The sequence below is a fragment of the Phymastichus coffea genome, unplaced genomic scaffold (assembly GCF_024137745.1).
Source record: "Phymastichus coffea isolate CEN01 unplaced genomic scaffold, Cenicafe_Pcof_1.1 PCOF00166, whole genome shotgun sequence".
Classification (NCBI taxonomy): Eukaryota; Metazoa; Arthropoda; class Insecta; order Hymenoptera; family Eulophidae; genus Phymastichus; species Phymastichus coffea.
Genome location: NW_026706977.1, coordinates 128,355 through 147,531, shown reverse-complemented (window position 1 = coordinate 147,531; position 19,177 = coordinate 128,355). Strand labels below are relative to the sequence as shown.

The following is a 19,177-nucleotide window of genomic DNA, read 5'->3' as shown; positions in this document are numbered from 1 at the left end:
TATTTTGAATAAATTATAATGTAAAAATATTCCATCTTAGAAATTGTATAAGTGTTAAAAATCGGTGAAATAAGACTCAAAAAATATTTCAATTTATTTGTTCATCAAAGGACAAGAAATTGAAAACAAAATTTATACAATGGTATTTCTTTCAATTTGGAAAATTAATTTTATAATTTAGAGCTTAAAATTTATACAATTGTTATTTTACCTTATCAGATAGGCGCTTTTCCAACACTTGTTATGGCAGTAGTGTTATGTATATGTTCTTTCAACATGTTTCATTACAAATTTCATAAAAAAGTCCTAATGGAACATTTCAAAACTACAACAACATCATTGTGAATAAAGAAATAACTTTATAGTACTTATTGTATTTAAGTACTGCTTAGAACTCGTTCATAAAACATAATTATTTATTTTATTTTTATAATTACACTACTAATTCGATTGATGTAATCATTCATTATAAAAATGAATTTTATTTCTATAAAAACGTTCTCAAAAAAGTTACTTAATAAGCACGTTATAAAAATCAAATTTAGCCAATATCACAGGACCGTGATGATCTTTTAATTGTTAATTATTGAATTATTGAGATATTAAGTTAACTATGTATAAACGTTTTTCATTTTAAAATTGCCATGAAAAATATTCGCCTATAAAAAGAATGACACCCTATCAACTATATTCTACATGTCGAAGACCACTATTATTGCACGTGTTGTACGCGAACCCTAACTTTTCCAACAATATATAATTTATTTACAATGATTTTTTTTCTATCAATGAAAGAATGGCGCATCGGGTATCGCAGATTTGATAAATTGAACAAGTGAATCTTCCTTAATTTAAAAAAGAAAAACATATGATTCATTGACATGAAAGTTGATACTTTTTAAAAATGTAAGGTATTCAATAAAAAAAGTAAATAATATTCAGCGTCGATAGCACGCATTATTCATTGAGCAAACTAGAAACTGTAAAGCGGAAAACATCACAAGAATAGCGGATGTACATACTTGTTCGTTTTAATTCATTAAAACAATAAACTAATAATGTATATTTCAACAGTGTTCAATCATTGGCACGTTTTGTTACTTAAACGTATTATTATATATACATAATAAATTTATAAGTTTATGTAAATATTGATGATCTTATAGTTGGCAATCAAGCAATCTGACTTCTTTTTTTCTATAATATATATTCATAGATCTTAGTAGATCGAGACTTTTGAATGAAGTGATCATATCTTGAGAATTGATTGTACCTAATTTTTAGATTGGATTTACAATGATTCAGCAGTCAAGCGAATATCGGTATTAGTACTAACTGTTTCAGGAAGAAAAACAACATTACTTTCTTGCATATACAGCCGAATGTACAGTTTGAAAAATGTAGATGAAATTTTAATCGCAAGTTCTTTGTATATAACACACTTAATCGCTAGTGAAGTAACCGCAATATAGGAAGCTCCAACAGGTAACTATCGGCACACTTGGAGTTTCATCTTTGAGTACAGAAAGAAAAATCTCGCAAGAAAACGTAATCAAAAGTTTTCTCAGGTCGCTGACGATAACAGTGTGCTAGTCAACACTGATAGCAAGGCTTTGTTCTGTTCTTTCTTTTTCTTGCACACTGCGTTAATGTCACACCACAACTTTTGTGAACCCGCCTGTCTCTTCCATAGACGCTTCTCTCTTTGTCTGTCGTCTGTCTGTCTGTCTCTCTCTCTCTCTCTCTCTCTCTCTCTCTCTCTCTCTCTCTCTCTCTCTCTCTCTCTCTCTCTCTCTCTCTGTCTCCCCCTCTCTTCCTCTATTTTGCTGTCTTTTTCTCTTACAAACACGCGCGCGTACACTCACACATTTTCATCGCTAATTTTAAAAACGCATTTGAAATACGAGCTCATTACTTAATCTATCGGCTATCATAATTTTTTTTTCAACAAGAAAACAAACAAAAAATAAAGTTCCTTCGCAGATACCAATATCGAGAATTATTCACTAGGAGCGGCAGCTGCAGCGGCGAATGCAGGTTTTCGCAAATGCAATTCAGAGACAGCGATGCTGTCGCCCTTGACGTAATAATCGGCAGCCTCTCGTCGTCTCGTGCCGTTTAACTCAGTGCCATTGTACGGCGTTTTTCCATTTGATAACGTGCTGCTACTAGCTGATGCTTCTTTTGCTGCTGCGGCTGCGGCTGCTTTTGCGGCTGAAATTAATCGATAAAGTTTTATATTCGCTCTATTTTACTAAGACATAGCTATCGTCTACAACGCGCCAATGCACATAATTAGATAATAAAAATAGATAAATAAATTGACAGTAATGAGCGAAAGGCGGTACATACCTTTTCTACTTTTCTGTGCATAACTCTGTTGGTAGAATTCGTTGAACAGGAAGAAGAACATGACGGCGTGCATGCCGATCCACCAGACAAAAGCTTTCGGATAATTGCAGTCAATGAAGAGTAGTTGGAATGCGTGCACCATGATTGCTACGAACTGTAGCATTTGGAAAGCTGTGAGGTACTTCTTCCACCAAAGATATGGTTGCACCTTGGGGCCCAAGGCAGCCAACAGATAATACGAATACATGATAATGTGTACAAACGTGTTGAGCAAACCAAAGAATGTCGAATGTCCGCCTGAAAAATGCACAAAAGGATGATGTAGGTTTGCCTTGGAGTAAGGAAGGCGCCGTTGACCAAATGGTAATTTAGTTTCGGTTAAGACCTACTCACCAGGTGTAAATTTGACGCCAAACCAAACAGACATGGGCATACAACCGTGATGGATCACATGAAGTGTGGATACGTGATCGGTTTTTTTACGCAGTACAAAAAAGATCTGAAATTTTGGAGCGATACACTTGTACATGACATTTCTAAATTGATTTCGCGTACAATAAGAATGATGTACCAACCGTATCCATAAATTCTGTGAATTTGGAGAAGTAGTACCACCAACTTGCATGAACCATCTGTCGTCGGTAAATAATATTTCATTATTAAAAAAGTTGATAATTCAGAAAGTGAGGAAATATCTAAATCTTTTTATCTTCTTTTTTCTTGGAGGGCAAAAAGCTTAGATATTTTTAGCGTTTTCTAAAGTCGAATAAGTAGTAAATTTATGTGTTTGAATCTGGAACAGATCCATTTCTGTTAATTAAACCACCGATTACTTTGATCGCTAAAACAAATTTCTTAATTTCGCCTAATCACATTGCTCTTGCATTTATCTTTTGCAAAGTAATCGAGTAGTTTGAACGTAAACAGTCGTGTAAGCGCATGTATCGTGTAATCATTGTCAAAGTAGTATTGTCGAGTTCTTTCTCTTGACAATTCTAATGAAAGTATTGAGATTTGATAAATCAAGTTAGATAGAGACAACAATACATTTGTTAATAAATATTAAATAAAAACATTTAAATATTTATCCAAACTAATCGTACAGAGTCAGTTACATTTTCTGTTATTTCCGAATATCATACAGCTTAACGCATTCGACGGCTGTTACTATGTCAAGACAGTTGCGCACATGGTGAATATGATTTGGCGATTGGATACGTGTCTCGGAGCTATGTTAAAGCTTGACCTAAAAACTAAACTGATTAACGAAATTAATCAAGCCGACTAGACCGGCTTGAAATTTGCGAGTAGTCATATGAAAACAGACCTATGGGAAAAAGAACCGCTTTCACTAACGCGTGACAGGTTGAACTGTCTCGTTTGCAGCGAGGCCCAGTCGCGCCAAATTCTTTCGTACCGGTATTCGTATGAGCTAGAACGACCAAAATCCTCTTATGTCATTGAGTGGTGCAACCCGATCGATCGGCGCCCGAATAATCTCACCGGAATAACCTGCCTCGCTACAAATATTTTCACCGCTTTCATGCGCTCGATTACCAATCGAATCATTTTATTATCGCATCGCGTTTACAGGTCAAGTTTCCGACGAACAAGCATTGATTCCTTTGACGGTAGTTTGATTGAAAATAAACGTAACCATTAAAACCATTCGAATTAGTATAATAAAAATTCTGCTATTTGAAATTACATTCGCATACGCTTAACCTGATGCAATAATTCTTAATCGAATCCAAGTCTGTCGTAAGAATTTCACCAATAAGTTTCGAGCACTAACATAAGCATTTTTGACTTTTTCCAAATACGTAACGGAAGGCAAAGGCAGGCGGAAGCCATGGTAACATTTCGACACGTTCCCACGCTATTTTTGTATATTTTCGGCTTATAACAAGCAAAAACAAAAATAATTCTTTAGTAATTCTTTAATAACTTGGGAAACAATCAAGAGAAAAAACTCATAAGTATATGTGTGTGTCAATATTTGTACTGATTGGTATGGATATGGATATGTGAGTATAAGGATGTGAGTATTCTCGAGTAAAGACCGGCATGAGGGTTCTAACCACGGAGCTATGCATTAAACACAGTTCAGAAGCAAAAATACTTGCTGTTAGTAATCCTCGAAATATTTAATATAAGTTTAACATTATTATATGTACAAAATATTCATACAAAAGACATTTTAGTAAAATTTTAGTGTTTAATTAGCTTGCATTTTTTTGCAATGTAAATATAAAGTGACAGATTGCACATTACATTCGACTATTACGATTATGTGATTTTAATTACTCCAATATTTTGAATAATGTTTTCTCGATAGAAAAGAAAATAATTAATAAAAATCAGTGCTACAAACACCCATTCGCGTTTACTCACCAAAGCTTTTTTACGATTAAAAATACTTCTATCGATCGATTCTATCGAGCTTCAACGAATTAGACATGCCAGTCAAGAATGTTTAATTCTTCTGCATGTAGCATCCGTTCATGGTAAGTCAATATAAATCTAGTGTCATTATTATTTGGAAAATGGTAATAAGTAGTCACAAGGGAAATTTTTTGTTTGTTTCACATTATACCAATATGATTGGATATAATGTGAAATATTGCGTGAAATCAATTTACACAAAAATACTTGAATCTTTATCAACGTTAGTCAGAATTCATAATGCTCGTGTCATTCGTAAAATAAATAAAAAATGTATCCCTTATGACATTTAAAAGCTTAGTATGTTAAGATTTTCGTTTGTCTTCAAGTGTGAAATAAAAACTTGAATATCACGATAGCAAAGCAAATTAGTATGACCATAATACTAGGTTAATAAGGCATTCGGTAAACCCACCCGTAATACTTGGGGCCGATCGCTGTAGTCTACCGGTTGACACCTCAACGAGTACTCGCCCGTCAGCCATCCGGACATTCCTATCTGCAACCACAACCGCCCAAAGGCCATCGAACCAATATTAGAATATAAAACATTTTTTTTCATTATACACATCATGTTACATAAACTTTGTTTGCTCTAAATACAATATATGTCCATGAAACTATATTTACACTTCGCTTCGTGAATATACTTTGATTTATTCAAATGTGAGATATACCTCATTCATTGAGTTGCAGCAATTGTACAAATTGAAGCTTATTAAAGTACAGCGAACTATAGCAAGCAATTACTGGTGAAGAAATATAACGAAAAATTGATTTTTCCACTGATTCCAATAATATATCGGCACATTATTATTTTCCAATTTGATGTTCCAATTAATATGTGAAATTCAAAATTTTAAGATATTAACGTAATACTTTATACCAATTGTATCAACAAAATTAATAACCTTAAATTGTTTGCAAATTAAACTGTACATTTTTACTGCAAAAATAAATCATATAGCGATATGTTTATATGATGTATTTTGAAATGTCGCAGAATCTAGTCTGGTTAGTTTCTTAGAAATTTTTCAATTGTATATTTACCCTACGTGCTTCCCTTATTTCAAAAATTGGTTTGAAGTATTTAAAAATAAGCGACTACCAAATAATTTGTAGATTTGTGATTTAGTACGTTAAGAATAAGTTATAAAATTAATTGCGATATAAATAACTTTGTTGAATATGACAACTTTCCAATTCATCATTTGAACATACTAACTGAAACACCTAAGCAGCACAAGCAGCTACAAAAAGCAAAAGAGTATAATGTTGAAAACCACGTACTTCGCAATCGAACCATTAAAAATTTCCTGTCCGGTGAAGATGTTAGAGCAATAGTTACTGTGAATAGGATTAACCGTTAATAAAATTGATGCTAATAAATCTAGCTAAGCTCCACAATTGACAACATCTCGGCCAGTAGTTAGGGAACCATCAAATAGAAAAAAAATTTATGCAAATTGCACTGGGCCGGTATCTTTAAACTTTGAACGTAGAAAGCTAATAAATTATAACGTAATAAACAAAAACATGTATTTAATAATCAAAACACGTGCTTGCATGATTTGCGTATACTCATACGCGTGTGGAAACAGTTTTGACAGGATCAGATAATGAACTCTTTAGTAAATGAACTTCAGGGCCAGTTTCGTCGTCTGCGTCGTCAGGGACAATCAGCTTCAGTCTGAAAAGAAGGTTGCACACAAAACTCACCCTTATAGCTGTTGGATTGTCGGAATAATCTACTGGTTGACAGCGGAAACTATATTCGCCCCACCAGCCTCCCATCAGACTCTGCATTTGTTTTATCGAAATTTGAAATTTCTACTTTTCACGTTCTCCTTGTCTTTTTCTTTGTACAGTTTTATTTACAGAAATTTGTTATATGCACAATCGAAATACCTCGTTCGCGTAGAAAAATTAATTTTCTGCGAGTACGAAATAGGCCAAAGGAAACAATTCCGCGTGACGCAATAAAAATCATACAATTTATTCGGTTTGGCCTTATTTAGTCTGTTATTATTTGCAATTTCACGATTAAATTACATAATCAAATAATTATTTAGTCGGCACTGATATTCAAACCCGTAACTGTCAATATACTTTTTCAATTGTGCACGTAACGAATAACAATGTACAAGATGAAGAGGTCTTGATAGCTCTCTAATTGTTAATTTACCTTTGTACATTTGGATGTTGAATCTTTCAAGACCTCAATAATTCTTACAAATATTTTCGACTGGCGCTCAGATTGTTTGAAAAATTATTCAAATATTAATCCAATTGTTATTTACCAAAAAGACAGAGATAATTCAAGTGTCTTCTTCCTTTACACTTTTAGTATTAAAAGTTATTTTATCGTTAAGTTTCATTCCAATAGAGAGAAAAAATTTCTAGTTTCAACATACCTCGTAAAATAACCACGCCGAAAAGAGAACTTGAAAGAAATTATAGACTATCAGAACGTTCTTGAGTTGAAAAGGCTTTCGATTTTCCATAAGTTTTGGGCCCAAAACCTTGACAATGTAGACATAACTAAGGCAGATGATTAACGTGGGGAATGGAGAACTCATTAAAAACCAACCGACCGTCCGTTTGTCTGAAAGAATATTGTGTTGATTAAACAGTTTGAAAAGATTATTATTTGAAATTCTGGCGATTTACATAAAAATTTGAGAAACACTTTTGACTATTCCCTCCTCTCTTCAGTTTTCAGAAATAAAAATGTGTAATTTTATCTAAATGTAAACATTATACAATTCTATTGACGTAAGTAAAAATAATCATAATAAATTCCATCATAATATTGGCTGAGAGCGTTCTGCAGAGTTTTCAATTATAAAAGAAGTTTCGCAATGTGTGAGAGATTCCGCACTCTATTTCTGGCATTAAAATTAATCATTGAGCCAATGTAAATATTTAAATGGAGTGCGTTGATAGACTTCATCATTACGGAGGGCAGTATTCCAAAATGAAAATTTAACTTTGAGATTTTGAGATGATCGCTTCAAAAATGTACCTGCGTGTTTATCCAACATCTCGTGAAATCGATCCACATATTCCATGACGATTGACATGTTTGTAAAGCAAGCCTTACGGCAATAGGATCAGCGTCTTAATGGTCTGTGCCGGTTTTGGAAAAACTGCGCCTTGAAACAAGAAAGAAATAATTATACATAGTTATTAAATGAAATGTACATTAGATGTCACAAAACCGGTTTTCGTATAATTTAAGCAATGGATGTTGGTATTGTCAATGAAGCTGTTTTATCAGACTTATTGAGTTTTTCTTAAAAATCTTGTTGCTAGTTTCATAAGATTTAAAGATACTGCTCAATTATTTGTCGCTTCCGATAATTGGATGGGGCTAATTTAAAAAAATGCACTCCGCGCAGCCGCTTACTTACAAAGATATTTCAAAGCTTCAGTGACTTTCTAGCCGTTTGCTTATAACGATCGCAACGAGAGACTTACAATATCATTGCGAGGGGAGAAATGTTTCGTGCGCAGAAAGCGACGATCAGAATTGTCGGATGATTCGCTATACGTTCGTCGGTAATTTTGTCTAGCGTTCGTCGTCGAGCGGTTCGACGACATCGCAGAAGAGCGACAGGCAACTCCTCCTCGTTCCCTACGCGTGCGTGCGCTCGGTCGACGGAACGCTCGATACATTCGGCGAGCACGGCCGGCGCGCGGTGGGTCGATCAGCCGCGAGGGGCGTCGAGGAGTCGGACGACCGCCGGCGCGCGCGCGGAGGCGCCAAAAGCGAAACTGAAAGCGCGCGCCTGCACAATGCGCCGGGAGCGCGCGATCGGCGGTGAAGCGGCGCGCGGACAGGATCGGCAGCCGAGGCTCTCGCGCGGCACACTCGCGGCGCCGCGCGTACATACGTGATCCAGGGCGCGCGCCCATTACTCAACGCGCGCCCGTGAGCACGCGGCGGCGCGGCGCCCGAGGCCGCGCTCGGGCTCCCGCTCGTCGTCGGCGAGTTTCACTTCGATCGTACGCCCATTCATGCGCGACGGCACTGCCGCGGAACACGCTGTTGTGGGCGCGCCGCTGAATTCCGCCCGCGGGCTGACCCAATCGACCGCCGGCTTTCGTCACCGCGGACAGACAGACAGAGAGAGAGAGAGAGAGAGAGAGAGATAGAGAGACAGCAGTGGGCTCTCGTCGGAACGACGAGCGAGCGAGGATCGATGCGAGGGACAATTATCGATCGACCGCGCTGGCACACTTCGGCCACTTCGCGCTCGCTCGCCAACGACATCTCGCGCGGTCGCGCGCCCCGACGAAACGGCACCGGCGCGTCGCGATGCGTTATGCAGAGAGTGAGAGAGAGAGAGAGAGAGAGAGAGAGAGAGAGAGAGAGAGAGAGAGAGAGGAGAGAGAGAGAGAGAGAGAGAGAGAGAGAGAGAGAGAGAGAGAGAGAGAGAGAGAGAGAGAGAGAGAGAGAGAGAGAGAGAGAGAGAGAGAGAGAGCGACAGCGAGAGGCAGCCGAATGGCCGCTCATTCGTGTCGCGCGCGCGTTACGCATGCCGCTCGTCGCCCGGCCGTGGTATCACGCCCGGTTTACATTATAGGCGAGTTTGGTAAGCCGTTGCCGTAGCTCTATTTCACTTTCGATGCAACTCGAGCCTTGCTTGCGTCCGTCAAGGCCGAGAGCCGCGCGAGAACGCGAACGTTTCTGAATATCTGGGCTCTTCTCTGCCTGTAATAGCCGTCGCCGCGCGCATTCCGCCGGCTTTCATTACTCATTGCAGCCGCGCACTTCTCGTCGCGTTCCACTTTCCTATCAACAATTGCGCGGCCTTCTCCTCGCTTTACAACGTGCTCTCGCGCTTTGTCGCGCGCGCCCCGTTCCATACGACGCGTACGTCGGCCTCGTCGGCTGGCTGCAGGCATCGGCGACGACCGATCTCCGATCGCGGCGTTCGACCTTGCCGATCTTCAAGGTGCCGCGCGCTCGGCGATCATCGCCCCCCCCCCCCCCCCACCCCCGGGCGTCTCCTGTTAATCGCTCCCGAAGATGCCAGAGGCAGCGCAGCAAAGAGAGAAAATGCTCGAGACGCGCGTGACGCTGCACTTTTTGCGGCAACTCGACGAAGGCTGCGCCGCACAAAGAGAGCCCCGCGCATCCTTGCCGCGCGAATCCCGACTTGCGCCGAGTCCGCCAGTTCCGACCGGCGAGCGCGCGAACGCCTCGCCGTCGACGGCCGTGCAGCACGCTGTGCCGGCGTCGAGCTCTGCGCGGTGGGGCGTGGTGCGGCGTATCGGCGCTATCGAGGGCCGCGATTGCCGCGCGCGTCGCAGCGCGGGACGAGCCATCGCCATCGGGAGCGAGGCGCGCGCGCAGCCGCCACGCGCTAATCGGACGCGGGACGCGAGGAGAGAGAGAGAGAAAAATTACAAGGAGTCGCGAGCACGTTGTCAAGGTCGGTCGGCGCGTTGAGCAACGTGCCTCGCTCTCACCCGTTCGGGCGCGCGCGCCTCGCTCTTTTTCTCTCGGCTCGTCAATTCTCTCGGTTCGCGGTATCGGTCGGCGCGACCTCGTCGGCCTCCTCCTCGTTCCTCATTTTCTCGCTAACGAGCATTTGCCGCTGATGCGGCGCGCGCGGCCCGCTCGCTCGCTCGCTCGCAAAGACAATGGAGCGGCGAGCGTAAGGCTGCGGACTGGCGCGCTCGCTCCGCCGCCAGAGGCTGCGGGCCCGAACAGCCCTCGGCGATCGCCGCGCGGGATCCCAGGAGTCGAGGCCACCGTGGCGATTGGCGTCATCGGCGTTACGCGAGCGGGAGAGAAAGACGCAGGGACTGCGGGGGCCGCCGAGGCATCGGGGCGAGCGTCTCCGCCCGGCGCGTCTGCCCGTGACTCGGCAGCTTTCCTCGCGGCGCGAGTGTCACGACGACCGAGCAGAGAGAGAGAGAGAGAGAGAGAGAGAGAGAGAGAGATAGGCCAGGACCTTCGCGGACGCGCCGAGCAAACGAAATCGGGTTGCGAAAAGGCACAGCCGCGCCCACGTACTCCCGGCTGCCGGTGCGTCGTCCTGCGCCGAAAGCGACCGCGGGCAAGGGAGCGCGACGCGAGAAGCGACCTCGCCGTCTCGCGCTTGCCCACTCGACGGATCCCCGTAGCGTTCGTGGCGAGTGGCTCCCGCGCGCAAACATTGCGCGTACGCGGCCGTGGCGATTATGCAAAAATAAAAAAGAAAAGGAAGAGGCGATTGCCAGAGCGCCTTTTCCAGGCGTCTCTCCGCTTCGGGCGCCCGTCAACTTCCAGCGAAAGGTCTCTCTCTCTCTCTCTCTCTCTCTCTCTCTCGCCAATCGAGATTTACAGCGCGTCCTCGTGAACTTCCTACGGACTCGCCGCGCGTGCTCGCTCTCGTCGTTTTTTTTCCTCCGTCGCGGCTTCGGTCCGCCGTGGCCGGCGTCTGCCGATCGTCGACCGCCACGACGACTCGTCACGGAGCTCGGCGACGCGGACGCTACGGGCTCTCCCAAAAGCCTTCGATCCGCGACGCTTACGTTCGCGCTCTTCCGTCGTCTCTCCTAGTCGACGAGAACTCGCGGTTGTCACGGTACACCGTCAGCCGGATCGGCGAGACGCCCACGCGAATCTGCATCGTATCTCGCTGCTTTCGCCGCTTCTTGTCGATCGCACGAACGAACTAACGAGCGTACCTCGTTAAACAATGCGTCTTGGCAGTACAGGAAACCGATGAGGTTCCGTGGAACAACGTGAGAGTTACGCGATTAGCATGAATAAGCCATATTCTGTCTGAAACACCTAGCGACATGGGAATACCTCGCAGATTGATGATCGAATCGGAATAACTGTTACTTAACCCAATGCTTCATTTCATATGCGCAGCATAAAAAGAAGAAGAAAAAAAAGAAATGAAAAAAGAAACTAGCGACGCACGCAATCGATAACGAAGAGCATCGTCGAGCGACTAGTTTAGAAAGTCAAACGGAGTCTGCAACCAGACTCTCTCGGTTAAAAATGTTACGTCGATAAAGTTTCGGCCAAACGAGATAAATCGCCCGCTGGCGCGTACGCGCCATCTGCCCAGATCCGGATGTATTCGCGTAACAACCCGGAATTCCCCGAACTAATCGATCAAGGAAAGCCGCACTGGCGATTGGAAGTCGAGGAGTTTTCACGGTTTTGCGCGTCGCGTCGACGATACCGTTGGTCCAAGGATTTTGCGCCTCGCGGGACTCCAACACAATCCAGCATCGCGGTAAAAAACGAGCAATCGAGTGGGTGCATTCGTTGACCGGGTCCGCTATGCTTTCACCCATTTTTGATTGCCTCTTGGAGCGTTCTTTAGTTGACTTTACATTGAACTGTTACGGATAGAGGCAAATGAACACCAGTGCAAACTGTCGCTCGCACAACGTTTCGGGAAACGCGCAAAGATCGAGTATAAAAACAATACGCTCTTACAAACTAAAATCGCAGAAATGCTTGTACTTATAACTAATGGCAAATCGAAGGTCAATCACGAGTAGAAGTCTCTGCATTTGTGGCCTTCTGCAGTTTGCAATGAATAAAGCGAAGGCTACATGCAACCGTCCCAGAATTCCACAATTTAGCCAACCTTGGGAGGAGGCGCGCCGAACGTACAGTAGCAGCACTTTGGTACTCACGAAAACTGCAACGTCGATCCGTCAAAGGCAGAGCGCAGCTCTAGTTGGCAGCGGCGGCCGTGCGGCGCGCGAGAATACTCGGACTCGATCGGGGGCCCCCCTGCTTGCCGTCAATTGGCGATGAAAAGATTCGGCGCGCGAGTCCGCCGATGCGGAACGAAAGGCGCAGCCCGGCGCCGCGTTTGCCAACGGACCAGATGCAAATCGTTGGCCGTCGCGACAATTATCCGGAATAGCTGGACTGCCGGGGCGCGCGCCGTCGATACTTTCGTTGCATTGCCGCGCGTTGCCCAACTGCAGCGCGCGCGCCGACCGCCGGTGCAGGCTCATTGCGACAGCAATACAATTACAATGGTATTAACTCCGCGCTGCCGGTCGGCCTATTAAACATTGCCCAACGCGCCCGCGCACTTGCCCAATCGCGCGCCGACTTTTGCCGGCCGTTCTACCGGCAGCGCGACGGATTCGCGACCAATTTTCGCGCTCGCATTGTCGGTTCATTGGACGCGCCGCGCCGACTCGCGAGGCCCACCGACTCGCCGGGGCGGTCGGCGAATAATGGGAGGACCTCGTGGCGGCGCGCGCCGGCGTAGGAATGCGGAAGAAGGCGAATCCACGAGGAAGCGCGCGACCTCGCGGGGACCGGGGGGACGGAGAGAGGAGGAGCGCGCAGCTTGCCGCGGTTACGGCGACGACGACGGCGCCGCGGCGATAAGTATGTGCGCGAGCGAGTCCGCCACGGGCGGCGAATACCAAGTAGCCGCGAGGCGCTGGACCTTGAGGTTGCGTGCGCGCGGCCGATTGCGCGATCCCGGGCCCGGAGCGTCGGCTCGTCGACGGTGGGGCTCACCTGGCGTGGCGCGCGACGTGGCCGCGGGCCGCGTCTCCGCTGCGGCAAGCTCCGCTGCTCCCGTGCGGGCGGCGTCGGCCTTGGCCGCGAGCTCGCCTGTCGCAATTGTTTTGCTTCCGTGCGCGTTCCCACACTCAAGGCACACTCGTGACACACATTCGGCGGCAGGCGTGATGCGCGACGCTCGTGCGGCTGTGTGTGCGCGCAAGGGGATTTAAACGCCGCCGTGGCTGTCTTCCTCTCTCGCGGCTCTTCTCGCGACAACTGGCCGTGCGACGCGCGCAAAGCCTTGCTTTTAACCGACGCGCCATGTTGACAGTCCGCGAGACCCGGCACCTCCTACGTTAGTCGCGCTCTCTCTCTCTCTCTCTCTCTGTCTCGCTCGCTCTCCGGCCGTCCCCTCCCGACTCCGCGAGCACTTGCTGGCCCCCGGGCCCCTCCCCCGCCCCGTTTCGCTCGCTCGCGGCACCTTCGCCGTCGCAGGACGACCGTGCCGCGATCTCCACCTCTCGGTCGCACCTCCGGCGGGATGACACGCGGCGGTGATCGCGCGGTGCGCTGCCGAACGATTGGACCGAGATGTCGTTGAGTTTCTGTTGCGTTTCCCATTCTCTTATTTATTTAATTTCTCTCTCTCTCTCCCTCTCAAAAATACTGCACAGCACGTCGAGGCATTAAATTTCATAGAGATGTTCGGCGCGCGGCCGGTGTCAATCCATAAATTTTCCATCACTTGTCGTCTTGACCTCTCCTCCGTCTCGATGATTTTAAAGTCTAATGTCGTTAAGCAGTGATCGTTAAATTTGTTATTCATCTGCGGATCTATGTAACTGTCGAGTGTACGGAATCCGCCGAGTCTCTCTGACGTAGAAGACCTTTGACTCGCGACGTGTAAAGCGTTTCTTTCCTTTCTTTTTTTTTTTTGTTTTCGTTGTGATTGGCTGAAAATCAAATATTATAACTGAATCGTGAATAAATTGGTCTGCTCTGGGAAAGGTGACGTTCGACTGTTCTAGACAATCGTTTTGTCTCGAGCGTCGCGACTCGCGTTCGGATGCAGATTCTCGTCGTCCGACGCTCGCATCGGCCTCTTGGGCTTCGCTGATTTCTAATCTTCTTTTACCAAGAATAAACGATATGTTAATTGCTCGCGAACATAAGAACGCAATACTCTTTATAAACTTCCTGATGGTCCGGTGGCCGATAAGCAAACCAACTTGGATGGGTAAACTTTTCACGATTGCGTTGTTAGCGAGAAGAGAGGAACGTTCGGGAATTGAAAACTACCGTTTAATTGCCCGCAGAGATAGGATATGCCAATAGACGGACCAACTTTTCGAAGCTCTTTCTTTACGCTCGTACGTGTACGCTCGAGTGCGTCTTCAAACTTGATTTGTAAAGGCGATGATTTTTTTTTTATTCCCCGCATCGGCGATCTGTTAGGGATAGCGCGTTCCGAATTTCGAGACTGCGGTACCGCGCCAATCTCGACTTCAGATCCATTTTTTTTCCACATTCGAACGCGAGCAACCGCGTCGATTCGAAACTCATCGCAGAAGCGAACGTTCGCGTTGCGATCGCGGGAACGTCAACGCCACGAAAATGCGTGCGAAGTACCGAGCCGCGCGTCAGAAACATTTGGCAAACCAGAAATTTTGTTTTTAGTTTGGCGTAAAAATGAAGCGGGACGAGGCGGATTCCACGACAATTTCGCATTCTTATCTCCGTGCTCCTTTCTCTTGCGTCACGGCGTCGCTCGCTCTTTTTGGGAATTGCATTAACAATGTCGAAAAATGTCATGTGGAATATTTCTACGGCCGCCCAATCAGCGCTGATGTCAGTTTGATCATATTACGAATTTTCTCGTCTTTCGCCTCAGAGCTGAATAACATTTAGTGGTACCTCATAACGAATCGCAATTCGTCATGATTCAGAAGTATTATGTCGAATAGGATAATATCAGTTTTCTTCAATCGTCAAAAACAGGAAGGATAAAGGTCCGGAAGCTTCTCTCTGTTTTTTTCTTGTTTTATTAATTTCACTGGTAATTTATAGCGACAGAGATGTTCGAGACGTTCGGAAAAAAAAGTTCGTTCGTCATTGCTGTTACACGTTGAAGATTTATGCGAATGCATCCAATTTCCTAGATTTCAAATAAAAACCTCGGATATTATTGACGAAATGCCAGCTTGATAAATTTGGGCTTATCAATGTCACTTCAATTATACGCCTATTTGGAAGGTTCCCCTGATTGCCTTCTTGAGAAAACGACTATTTCCCCGGCAGAATGAATTTTTAAATATCGTGCACATGTGACACGTCAAAAAGTAAATTAGTGTAAGCCAATTAGTGTAGAATGCCACTCGAGTCCTTGAATCGCACGCACCCAATCATCCGAAGCATAAGAATAGGTAAACTGAAAGACGATTATTTAACGGGCTTTCATTGAGAGTAGTTTGTTGAACCGTTTCCACTATAAATATGCATGAATAATTAAAGGAATAGCCAAAGTGAGTAGATGATCTCGATTTCACTTGAGACGAGGCAAAGCGAGACTCGAAAGTTAAGCCTTGGAGTATCAGTGTTCCGGCTGTGATCGTTAATATAGAAATAAGGCATGGCCCCTCCATTAGCAGGTAATCGCGTAGAAAGAATACGCAAGGTAGCTACAGAGATTGGTAACGATTTCGATATTTCTCGCTGGAAAGGTGCCAATTTGAATTCAAGGCGAAGATCAGCTTTTATATCGTCAGATTTTTTTTAGTCGCGTAACTAAAGCCGACGCGTCCCGGACTCGAGCGAGAAATTGCGCAGGTGTCATTTCTAGCGATACGGCCGACTGAGCTAGCGCTTTGTGCGTTCGGCGTTCCGGTAGCCGCAAACTTGCGCTCGGCTTAGGAAGAGAACGATTTCCCGAGCGGCAAACGCGAGCTGCGACGCTTCTCTCTCGTATCATCGAGAGCGAATGCGAAATTTCACGAAAGCGCGAGCTCGTCGTTCAAGAGGTTGACGTTCTCGAAGTCCGTTAACTTGACGCGAAATCGCGAGGCTGCAGCGATCGCGAAGAGCGCGAGTAGAAACGTGAAAAAGAACGCGAACGCCGGCGGATTTAATTTAATTAATCGACGGTCGGATTGCGGATCCGGCGTCTCGTTAAGTCAAACAAGCCGCGCGCAGAGTGATCGTTGAACGCGCGATAATGGAGAGAGCGCGGCAGAGCGGCGCAGGTAATTGGATCGCTAAATAAGGCTGACGCTGCGACGGATACTGTAGCCTGATGCAAACTACGCTCGTAACAAAATGTGATTGTCAGCCAGCGCAATAGTCGTGCACGTGCGTGGCCGAGCGCTTAAACTATCCTCAATAGGCGCGTATACGATTCCACGGGGAAACTTACGCAATCCCACGTCGCTGCCTGTACGCGTCACTTTCGGTTTATTTGGGGGTTACGCTGCGGGCGCCTGCTCGTCGTCCGTCGTCCGTCGTCCTCGGTGCGCGTCTGGCTTCGCGCAACGAGAGGGTGTGCGCTCGCGACACCACCCCGACTTCGCTCACGTAAATCGTAAAACCAATCGAAACGTGCGGGCTCCTTGGAATTTAACGCGGAAACGAGGAAAGATGGCGCTAATCCGCGCTCAAATTCCAATTTGTCGGTTCGGAATGCTCGACAGATTTCTAGCCTTGCGTAAAGAATCCAGAGCCGATGGATACGTTTTGCATAAATTTGTGCGATTCGGAAGCTCCACCGGATTCCGTATTCCGACTTTCGAACCGAAAATAAACCGAAATACGGCTTTCGACAGGTCTCGCGACTGAAGGGATCCGAACTCGAGCTCGGATTAGCTCCGTCTCTCCGCGTTTCTCACCGAATGTCAAAAGCCCAATGAAAGTCATGAACGATCGCGTTTACCTCTCTCAACCGATGTTTCCACTTGCAACGGCAAATAAGTAGCATCACGGGCATGCGGGCAGATGGGCCAACGTCGTTTTTGAGTGGCAACCGTCCACGGGGAACCACGGAATTCTAAAGCCGAGAGCGTAGCCTACGAACATTTGATAAAACGGTGTCGAATTGTGAAACTTTTTTTGTGGAATCGCTCGTACAAGTCGCATGCGCAGGTGCGGCATGTTCGGCGCGCGTAACGAGGCATCACGTAATAAGCGCGACGCAGGCGGCTGCGCGGACTCGAGCCTCGAGCGGCAGAGCGCAGGCGTCGGGGGCATCCACGTGTGTTTCCTCGGCTCGCGACTATCTCGGCGATTTCACGGCGCCCGATCAAATCCGAGGCGCTCCGCGATATAATGTCGCGCGAGCGAGCGGCCACCATCTCACGTGGGCGTCGCGACTGGCTGCGACGCCTGTCAACGGAGCCAGCTCGCGCGGGACAGGCAGGCGAGCCACAATACGAAAACGCGGCGAGCGCGAACGAGGCCTGCCGGAGATGGAAACGCGCTCGACCGAATCAGCTGACTCCACGTGAATCGCGCGGAGAGCCGTCGAACAGGAATAATCCACTTGCGTGACGCTACAGCGTTGCGAGCGGCTGTACACCGGCTGAGCCATACGCGTACAAGCCTACCGATGTCTGGTAGGTGTAAACGAACGACGCCGCTCCGTGTACGAAGCTCGAGCGGCCGCGAGTTGACGCACAAACGCTTAAGCACTACCGCCCACGAGCACTGGCACTGCTATGTCTAAGCTGCACTGCGGACAGCGAGGCGTGCACGGATTTCGGACTAAAGTTAAATGGAAAGCTGGCGCTCGTTACCTGTTGGTCGGAAACCTGTGCTCGTGCAGCCTGTCGTCGCACGTTGCCAAGGAGCCACTCCAGTACCGAAGTCAATTGCGAGGGCAACAGGCGAGATTTCAAAATGCCGAATCGTAGAACCAGGCATAGGTGGATAGGTCTCGTGGACGTATCCAGCGCACTTGGCGAACTTGCTCGATGTCTACACAACAATGGCTAGTCGTCGTAACTGTACAGCAGCCCGCCGATGCCACTGTCAACTTGTATGCTGATATGTTTATCTCAAATATAGACAGGCCAGTTGAGATGAACACTGGGCTACGCGCGCGCGCTCGAGATACTCAAGCGTGTGCAGGAACGAGCAGCAGCAGCAGCGAGAGAGAGAGAGAGAGAGAGAGAGAGAGAGAGAGAGAGAGAAAGAGAGAGAGAGAGCATGCAAGAGGCCGCAACTTTACGACTTGTGACTTGGAACTAACGAGGCCGGCTCATGGCTCGCGAGTCTCTCTGCCAGTGCGAAATCCAACGGGAAAGGAGAATTGGCGAGCTGCTGCCGTATAAACCACACGCGAGGAGCTGTCGCAGCGTAGCAGCACGGCTCGGATAGTGCTGCTGCTGCTGCTGACACGAACCGCGTTCAGTGCTCATTCGGTTCACCTCGTCCGCGTGAGCTAAACTCTAGGCTCAGCTCTTTCGCGAAAATTGACGTCGCGGTGACGAGGGCGATAGACCGCTCGGCGACCAGTCACCACCGAAATACTGACGATCATTACGTTCTATTCTCTTTATAGTCTATAGTCATCCGCTCTGCTCGCTCGCTAATCCATGTACGCACTGGTACTGCAGCCTGCACCCACGTATATAGCAGCGAGCGCGCACTCACACTATTTCTCCAGATCACTCGTACACTAATACTATTCGTCTTCGCCGAGGGCAGCACTATCACAATTTGGCTCGTGGACGCGGCAACAATGGATTTAACATATCGCGCTGCTGCTCTACTGATTACTATCAATTTTTTGTAATCTCTTATGCAAAACCACATCACAATCGTTAGGAAGCTCAACTGTTATCTAATTTTATTGCGACTTTTTGTGACCAATTCGTATAACTAGGCGATAAAAAATAC

The 19,177-nt window shown here is 46.3% G+C and overlaps 1 protein-coding gene across 3 annotated transcripts; it reads right to left on the bottom strand.

The window, feature by feature from the left end:
* Nucleotides 1-78: 78 nt before the first annotated feature.
* Nucleotides 79-18,927, bottom strand: LOC131673053 (elongation of very long chain fatty acids protein AAEL008004-like). 3 transcript variants are annotated; one of them, XM_058950713.1, is made up of 9 exons: nt 18,073-18,927; nt 7,823-7,952; nt 7,212-7,402; nt 6,517-6,597; nt 5,213-5,296; nt 2,928-2,984; nt 2,746-2,851; nt 2,353-2,649; nt 79-2,214 (listed from the first exon to the last, which is right to left on the bottom strand). In XM_058950713.1, exons 2-9 carry the CDS (start codon nt 7,878-7,880, stop codon nt 2,000-2,002), a joined length of 1,089 nt encoding a protein of 362 aa, XP_058806696.1. In that variant the 5' UTR covers nt 7,881-7,952; nt 18,073-18,927; the 3' UTR covers nt 79-1,999. The 3 variants fall into 3 exon arrangements, with proteins under 3 accessions (XP_058806696.1, XP_058806698.1, XP_058806697.1); XM_058950715.1 differs by lacking the exons at nt 5,213-5,296; nt 18,073-18,927 and adding an exon at nt 13,304-13,556; XM_058950714.1 differs by lacking the exons at nt 6,517-6,597; nt 18,073-18,927 and adding an exon at nt 13,304-13,556.
* Between the last annotated feature and the right edge of the window lie 250 nt (nt 18,928-19,177).

Excerpts from the sequence above, each read along its gene's own strand:
- LOC131673053 (XM_058950713.1), bottom strand. The coding sequence starts at position 7,880 with ATGTCAATCGTCATGGAATATGTGGATCGATTTCACGAGATGTTGGAT. Across the intron at positions 2,852-2,927 it reads TCACAGAATTTATGGATACG|ATCTTTTTTGTACTGCGTAA; the intron begins GTTGGTACATCA and ends CCAAAATTTCAG. Across the intron at positions 2,215-2,352 it reads TGCACAGAAAAGTAGAAAAG|CCGCAAAAGCAGCCGCAGCC; the intron begins GTATGTACCGCC and ends GATTAATTTCAG.